Here is an 8761-nt window from a genome sequence, read left to right as displayed (position 1 = left end):
CCCGTGCCGCAGCCCGTCGCCCTGGGCGGCGAAGGGAAGCGAAGGGACTCCATTTCCCGAAGTGCCTCATGCCCGGGGGGCGGAGGGCCGCCGTGGCGTCGGGCCCCCAGCGGAGCTGAGGGTTGGGGCTCGGAGGCCGAGGCGCCCGCGGCCGTGGGCTAGTGTCCGTGTGGCCTGGTCCGGGCCATGTCCGCTTGAGGACGCCGCCGCCGCCCGCGTCCCGGCCCCGGCCGGCCCGGCCCGGCTCGCCGTGCACCATGGGCTCCATCCTGAGCCGCCGCATCGCGGGCGTGGAGGACATCGACATCCAGGCGAACTCGGCCTATCGCTACCCCCCGAAGTCCGGTGAGCGGCCGCTGGGCTCCGGGAGCGGAGGGCGAGACCTGGGCCGGAACCCGGGTGGGCAGGGCGCACCCGCGCGAGGCTCTCCGCAGAGGGTGCGGTGGGGGCTCTGCCCGGCCCGCTGCCCTCCCTGCGCCTCCCGGCCCGGGGCTCCGCGCGACCTCCACTCGGGTCGTGGGTGGGGCCCCGGGCTGCCTGCCCCGTCCCGGCTGGGTGACCTTGGGTCAGTCACTTCGCCTCTGGGCGCCTCACTTTTCTCGTCTCCACACAGGGGAGACTCAGCGGAAAGCCTTAGGGCTGGGATGAGGTTCGGGGCGCGATGCTGGTGAGGGGTTAGCACGGTGCTCGGCGCTTAGCTTGCGCTTACAAAGTGGTCATTGTCAAAGGGATTGACATCACACCATCGTCAGTTTGGGCTTTCTTTGGTGGCTTGGTGTGAAGACTGGGCCAGTAGTTCTGAACACTGCCCATGCCATCTGGACAGAGGCTTAGCTCTCCTGTGTGTACGTGAATGGGGGGTGGGAGGAGAGGGGCTGGGCCCAAGGAGGTTATTTGATGGGGTAAGGCTTGGAGCCCTTGCTGGAGAACAGGAGACTGGTTGGAGGAGACCTGTCTGGTTCTCTGGTCTCCTTTTCCGTGGCAGGGAGACCTGAGCCTGCAGCAAGGAAGTGACTTTCCCAAGGTCTTAGACCTGGGTGGAAGCACATCTAGGCACAGGACCACAAATCCGACCCCTGTGGACTTGTTTACACTCCGTTTTGCTGCCTCTGAAGAGTGTGGACTGACCCAGGACTTTAGCTTGGGTTCTTTCCTCTCCATCTCCTCGTGGAGTCATTTGCCTTGGAAAGAAGAAAAAGAACAGAGAATTTGGACCTCAGGGGGTCTTTCGGTTGGATCACCTGATCCTGGCTTCTGAAGAATCTGATCTGCTCTCGGGTTCTTGTAGGCCTCACAGTTGGTCTTCACGCACCCACCAGGCCAGGTTTCCTTTGAGTGTAGCCGCGGACCACCCACTCCCACTGGTAGGGAAGCTTGTTAAGCATGCATTTCCCAGGCCCTGCCTCAGACCTGCTGGGGCCTAGCAACCTGCGTTTAAACTCATTTGTCAAATGAGTCTGATGTCCACTCAGATTGAAGAACTGCTCTGTGCTGATTTTGGAAGCCCCGAAAGGGGGAGTGTCTGGGAGAATAGAGGGGTGGAGACTAGCACAGCGTTTTGGGGCAGTCAGAAGGGGATGAGGCCGAAGTGGGCAGAAGCCACTGTTGCCTGCTTGTGTCCCAGGCATAAGCGCAGGGCAGCCCAGCCTGGTGTGGGGATCCCTGGAGGCCTGCGGGCTGACATCCCCACATCTCATGAAGCAGTTGTTTGAATTCATTCTCTTTCATCTCCGATGTTCTTCCAGCCTGTCTTTGGCTGAGTGATTGGAGGCAAGTTGCGTAGCCCCCTGGGTCACAGTTTTCTCATCTGTAAAATGGGTTGAGCCCTGTACAGTGTTTAGAACAGTGACTGGCACTGAAAGTCCTCCTAAAACGTTAATTGCTGTCAAGGTTTAGAGAGGAATTTAGGTGGACATTTCAGACCCTGATAGCAGCTAGCAGTAGCATGGCAGAGATATCAGAGTTGAATGTGGCATTTCCTATGTTAATCCAGGACGAGGGCCACCTACTTGATGTTCCTTCATTTGGGTGTTTGGACGAAACCACAAGTACAAGGCCTTTATAACACAACTTTCAGATTCTGTGTGGTAGACCTGGCTAATCATTCAGGACACTCTTGGTCACCAAGCCTGGACTTGGTTTCAGAAGCCATTAATGAACACGCCGGTCGGCCACAACTAATCGATTAGGGTGGCACGCAGGTGAATGTCATGGGCTACCTTAGAGCACCATAGCAGTGCTTGCCTGGACCTGTCCAGTCCAAAACCTGTCCCCTGGGCTTCCTTGTCCCTCGGGCCACCTTGCTCAGGGAGGGTCAGTCCGAGGCAGAAATGACCTTAGCAGGACCTTAGTATGTTTCTCCAAGGGTGGACAAGGTCCCCAGGGGTATTTCAGATGATTTTTAGGGGTTGGCCCTGTGGACCATTCAATCGCTTTATGAGAAAGTTATCTTCTCAGGTCTCTGTTAATTTCATCGATAATATTGAGGAGAGAAAAATTGGATGCGAATATATATATATTTTTAATTTTTAACGTTTATTTATTTTTGAGACAGAGAGACAGAGCATGAACGGGGGAGGGTCAGAGAGAGAGGGAGACACAGAATCTGAAACAAGCTCCAGGCTCTGAGCTGTCAGCACAGAGCCCGACGGGGACTCGAACTCACGGTCCGCAAGATCATGACCTGAGCTGAAGTCGGACGCTTAACCGACTGAGCCATCCAGGCGCCCCTGGATGCTAATGTTTTTTTAACATATCTGTAGCACTGATCCCTCCCAGCTTTATTGAGACTTAATTGACATATAACATTATGTAAGTGTAAGGTGTGCAGTCTAATGATTTCATACATGTACATGTCAGGAAATAAGGTGAGTTAGCATCCTCATCACTTTTTTTTTTTTTTTGTGGTGAGAACTTTTAACATCTGTCCAATTTTCTTTTGTTTGTGGAACTTTCAGCATGTACGGCAACAGTACCTAGCTGAAATTGAATTACATTTGCTTTGTTTTCGTTGTATTTATTTATTCATTTTACTTTTTAAGCAACTTTATCGAGTTGTATGTCATATGACTCATCCATTGTAAATGTATGATGTGTTGACTTCCAGTAAATTTATACAACTGTGCAAATCAGTTTTAGGCATTTCCATCACCTTCCAGAGTTTCATTGGGCCTGTTTGCAGTCCATCTCTGTTTCCACCTGATCTGGCTTCTGTCTTTAAAATATGCCCTCTCTGGACACTTGATATAAAAGGAATCACACAGGGGCACTTGGTGGCTCAGTTGGTTAAATGTCTGACTCTTGGTTTCGGCTCAAGTCACTATCTCATGGCTTTGTGAGTTCGAGCCCCGTGTTGGGCTCTGCGCTGACAGTGCGGAGCATTCTTGGAATTCTCTCTCTCCCCCCTCTCCCTCGCTCTCCCTCTCTCTTTGTCTCTCCCCTCCTCATGCCTGCTTGGGATTCTTTCTCTGCCTCTCTCTCCCCCTCTCTCTCTGTCCCTTCCCTGTTCGTGTGCACATGTGTGCACTCTCTTTCAAAGATAAAAAAGAAAAGGAATCATACAACTTGTAGTTTCTTTTTTTTTAATTAAAAAAAATTTATTTCAATGTTTATTTATGTTTGAGAGACAGAGAGAGACAGAGTGTGAGCAGGGAAGGGCAGAGAGACAGGGAGACACAGAATTCAAAGCAGGCTCCAGGCTCCGAGCTGTCAGCACAGAGCCTGACGCGGGGCTCGAACCCACACAGGGTGAGATCATGACCTGAGCCGAAGTCAGATGCCCAACTGACTGAGCCACCCAGGTGCCCCTTAAGTTTTTTTTTTTTTTTTACATTTTATTTATTCTTGAGAGAGAGAGATAGAGCACGAGCAGGGGAGGGGCAGAGCGAGAGAGGGACACAGAATCGGAAGCAGGCTCTAGACTCTGAGCTGTCAGCACAGAGGCCGATGCGGGGCTCGAACTCACAAGCTTGTGAGATCATGACCTGAGCCGAAGTTGGACCCTTCACCGACTGAGCCACCCAGGTGCCCCACAACATGTAGTTTCGTGTGTGGCTTTTTGCACTTAAAACAACGTCTTTGGAGTTCTACCACGTGGTAACAGGTGTCTGTACCTTTGTGTACAGATATAGTACATGTTGTTTATTTACCAGTTAACATTTGGTTGTTTCCGGTTTTTGGCTATTATGAATAACGCTGCTATGAACACTGAACATTTGTGTGGCCCTTTTTAATTGTCTATAGTATACACGTTGGAGTGGAATTGCTGGGTCATATGGTGATTCTGTGTTTAACCTTCTGATGAAGTGCCAGACTGTTTTCCACAGCAGCTGCTTCATTTTATATTCCCGCCAGCGGTGTGTGAAGGTTCCAATTCTCCACATCCTTGCTAACACTTATTATTATCTACCTTTTTTTTTTTTTAAACTGGGCTCTTCGCCCAACAGGTAGGTTCTCTGCCCATTTTGGAGCTGTGCTTCAACTCCGGACCCTGAGATCAAGAGTCACATGCTCTACAGACTGAGCCAGCCAGGCACCCTGTTGGCCTACCTTTTTAATTGTAGCCATCCTTGTGGGCATGAAGTGGTATCCCATTGTGGTTTTGATTTACATTTCCCCGATGACTGAAGACGTGGAGCATCTTTTCATGTGCTTATTAGCCATTTGTATACTCTGTGTGTGTGTGAGAGAGAGAGAGAGAGAGAGGCGCACATGGCAGAAGTCTGTTTTTGTCCTTTGTTCATTTTTTAAATTATTATTATTTCATTATTTTAAAAAAATTTTAATGTTTATTTATTTTTGAGAGAGAGATACAGCGTTCGTGAGCAGGGGGAGGGGCAGAGAGAGAGAGAGAAGGAGGCACAGAATCAGAAGCAGGCTTCAGGCTCTGGGCTGTGAGCACAGAGCCCAACGCGGGGAACCAACCCACGAACCATGAGATCATGACCTGAGCCAGAGTCCCAACACTCAGCCGACTGAGTCACCCAGGCGCCCCTGTTCATTTTTTTTAAAAAAGTGGATTGTTAATCTTACTGAGTAGTAGTTCCATTATGCTGGATACAGTAATACAGTTCGTTTATCAGCTCTGTGATTTTAAAGTTTATTTATTTATTTTGAGAGGGAAGGAGTGAGAGAGAGCACATGCGTGAGTAGGAGAGGGATAGAGAGGGAGAAAGAAAATCCCATGCAGGCTCCGAACTGTCAGCAAAGAGTTGGAACTCACAAACCATGGGATCATGACCCAAGCTGAAACCAAGAAGTCAGATGCTTAACCAACTTAACCCAGGTGCCCCAATTTATCGATTTTTTTTTTAATGGTTAATATTTTTGGAGTTATTAGCTGGGAGATCTTTACCTTGTTCAAGGTTACAAAGATTTTCTGTTTTTTCCATACAAGTTTTAGAAAAGTTTCAGCTCATGCATTTAGGTCTATGATCCATTTTGAGTTAATGTTTTCTTGTGTGTATGGTCTCAGGTAAAACTACGAGGTCTTTTCTTTGCATGTGGGGATTCAGTTATTTAATTATCATTTGTTGAGAAGACTGTCCTTTTTCCATCAGGCTGCCTTTGCACTTTTACAAAAAGCTCCGTAACTGTGAGGGTTTGTGTCTGGCCTCCCTTGCCGTGACCACACAGCCGGCCGGTCTCCAGTTGCGGGTCAGAGCAGGACTTAGGACACCACGGCGAGCTCCTAAAGAGAAGGTGCGGACACACGGAAGCGAGCGCAGGCTGCGGCCACAGAGGACGTGGCCGTGGGCAGCTGCTGCCGTGGTCTGTCCTCCCGCTGTTCTCATTACTGTTAATTGTGTGTCTCAGAGCGCTGCTGGCTGCCCTGCCCTGGTGTCTGAGGGAGGTCGTGCTGGGACCAGGTCACCCATGAGAAGGGTCAGAAGGAGGGACGATCAGACATGTGACCTACCAGCCCGGGCAGGGGAGGGGGGGCGGGGGGGGAGATATGCCCGAGATGTAAACCTTTTGTTTGTGCGTGTGCTCTCACAGTGTTTTCACCTCCTTTATCTTGCCGGAGCCTTGCCATGTCCTGTGACCCTAGACTTTTGTCCTCTAGTGGAGGAACTGGAAATCAGCCCGGGCCTTCGTCACCCAGCATCTGAGTCTCGTGTACAGTAGGCGTTTGACAGATGCTTGTGCAACAGGCCTTGAAGGAAACGAACCTCACCTCCTCGGTGTACGGACTGCTCACAGCGGGCTTCCTCATATCCCTTGGGGTGTCTGGCAGGGGTCTGAGGACTCCTGGGTCTGCTGCCAGGTGGAGGAGGGGCCCAGGGCATGTGCAAGACCTTTGCTGTGAGCCTAGGTCTTGCTGGCAGTGTGGAAACATCCCGAACACTCGTGTCAGGGTCTCCCATTTCCAGGGTGGGGCCTTGCTGACTGATTTATTTGGCAACTGAAGAAACGAACTGAGGCCGAAGTTTGAGATGAAGGCGGACGTTCTCTATCATTAGGGGCATTCTGGGTCCCTGGGCCATCATGTCCCAAGGGAGTGAGCTTGTGCTCTGAGCCCCGTGTGTCCCTGACAGTAGGATAGAGGATGGGGAGAAGGAGACTCTACCTGTCCAGGGCCAGGTTCACCTTCTTGCTCAGAGACCTTGCACCATCGTCACCAGCGTCGTGTGGTTCAGCTGGATTCAGATTCAGCTTCCCCGTGTTACCTGTGCCGTGCTCATAAGAGAACTAGTTCTGTGTTTCTGCTCATGTGAACTTGGTTTGGGTTTTATCGTTGTAAGAGCTGCATAAACAGGCTGTATTTTCTGAGCTTCCGTTACGCTTTAGGTAAAAACAGTAAAAAACCAACAGCAACAGGAAACAATTTGAACGGGCCATGGTGGGTGGGCATCTGAGCACCCGTTTCCCTGCAGCAGCGACCCTGGGTTACTGGGGTTCAGGAGCCGGCCCCTGGGGCCCGGGAGCTGAGGTGTGGCGGGTCCCCCGGTGGGAGTGCCGCCTGCCCTCAGGGTTCTGAGAGGCTTGGAGCTCTGTGTTTGTTTCTGAGGTCCCTGCATGGTGTATTCAGTTCAGGGCATGCGTCAGGGCACAATGACTCTGGGGACTTGTCATAGTTTCTCTGGGAATTGTTAACACACCATCACTTTTTGTTGACTTGAAAATAACAAGACCGTCAGCTCCTGCTAACCTCGTTGCCAGCCTCGCTGCCCTGGGCTTTGTTGGACTCTCACGTCCGTGAGCCGGCTGCACGTGCCTGTGCAGCCTGGCACTCGGGGAAGAAAACCCAGGCCTGTGCTGGTCTGGCCGCTCGGCCACTGGGCTTTTGATCCTATGCCAGGGAGGTGGCTGCTGCCATTCCAGTCAGCCGTGGCACTGAGGGCCCGGTAGCCCAAGATAAAAGGGGTGTGGTTTGTACTGGTGTGTGAGCGCATGCGTGTGTTTCCTTCCTCACGGTTGGGGCGGCCTCTATTGTGTTTATAACACACCCATCCGCAAACACGGAAAGTCACGGAAGATCAGTTTAGCACATGAGATCGAGCCTGTGTGGTGGGAGGAGCACTGGATTGAGAGTCCTGAGGCCTGAGTCTGTCCTCGATCTGTGGCCTTGAGCCAGGCGCTTGCTCTCTGGCCCCATTTCCCTGACTCACTGGGGTTAACCTCTGGTTCCCCAGGCCTCTTCCAGGTCTGACTCTGAGAATCCACGTGAGCTGGCAGGGTGGGACCGTACCCTGCCCTGCTGAACTTTTGTTTTTCAGCGGGCCCAGAAGTTTCCTGGAGGCCGGCCTCCACTTCCTGGATGGCCCCCGTGGACAGTGACCACTGCCGCCTGCCTCGCTTCCCAAGCCTAGTGCTGTCCGGACCAGTCGTTCTCACGGGGTCGTGTTCCATTTGGCATTTCCTCTGTGCGTTTCTGTGTGGTTGTGTACAGTCACTCACCCTCAGGATTCTGTGTCGCTCCATAAAATGGTGTCCCATAAAAGGGCAGATGGTGTCACATGCACCACCCATGCGGCGCCTGATTCGGCCTCAGTAAATAACAGGGGAATTGTTCAGTTCCGCTCACTGCCCCTGCGTCTGCCCAGCTCCTCAGAGATGGGAGAAGCAGGCTCAGCCCCTGCCTGTGCCTTAGGGGGTGGCCGGCCCTCCAGGATGGGAGTGGGAAGGAGGAAGAGTGAGGCCCACACCCTCTGCTGTTTGCAGAAAAGCTGATGGCATGGAACCGCGTGGGAGAGGGGCCCTCGCTGCCTAACACGAGATCAGTTGGTTTGCTTAGTCATGGAGCCAGGTGAGGAGGCGCAAGCCTCGAGGAATGACTGATGGAACGTCTCCCCACCTCTGTGTCTAAAAGAAGTCCTGGAGCCACTTTCCCTGCCCTTTCATCCTGCCTGATCCTGAGTCGTGCCCTCTCGCTTGGTCCTGGGTGCCTGACCCCCACAAGTGGGCAGACCGCTGTGCTGGCTCCCTCCAGGCGGCCCTGGCATCCACCGTTGTGATAACTGCAGCCTTCTGTTATCCACACCTGACCCACAGGACATCCCTGAGTGACCAGACTCCCTGGGGGCCTTTCGGGGTTGTGTTCGGTTGTGCGTTGTTTAAAAAATGTGTGCGTATATCCACAATACACAGATCTTCCTCAACTTATGATGGGGTTGTGTCCCCATCGAAAATGCATTGAACCTGCCGAACCTAGCCTCATCTCCCTTAAATGCGCTCAGAGTACTTTCGTGAGCCTACGGGTGGGCAAAATCACCAACACGAAGCTGGTTTGGTGATAGTGTTTGACATCTCGTGTTTGTTG

General features: G+C 52.3%; 1 protein-coding gene across 4 annotated transcripts in view; it reads left to right on the top strand.

Moving 5' to 3' along the window:
* MGRN1 (mahogunin ring finger 1) overlaps positions 1 to 8761 on the top strand; it is a 54427-nt gene continuing 45666 nt past the window's right edge. Inside the window, exon 1 of one of the 4 annotated variants that reach the window (XM_045461050.1) lies at positions 1 to 345. In XM_045461050.1, the coding sequence (XP_045317006.1) occupies positions 258 to 345 (88 nt within the window). In that variant the 5' untranslated portion in view covers positions 1 to 257. The remainder of the gene's footprint in view (positions 346 to 8761) is intronic. The other 3 variants (XM_045461051.1, XM_045461053.1, XM_045461054.1) reach the window with 3 other exon arrangements.

This window comes from Leopardus geoffroyi, chromosome E3 (genome assembly GCF_018350155.1).
Source record: "Leopardus geoffroyi isolate Oge1 chromosome E3, O.geoffroyi_Oge1_pat1.0, whole genome shotgun sequence".
Lineage (NCBI taxonomy): Eukaryota > Metazoa > Chordata > Mammalia > Carnivora > Felidae > Leopardus > Leopardus geoffroyi.
This window is presented reverse-complemented; position numbering and strand designations above follow the sequence as displayed.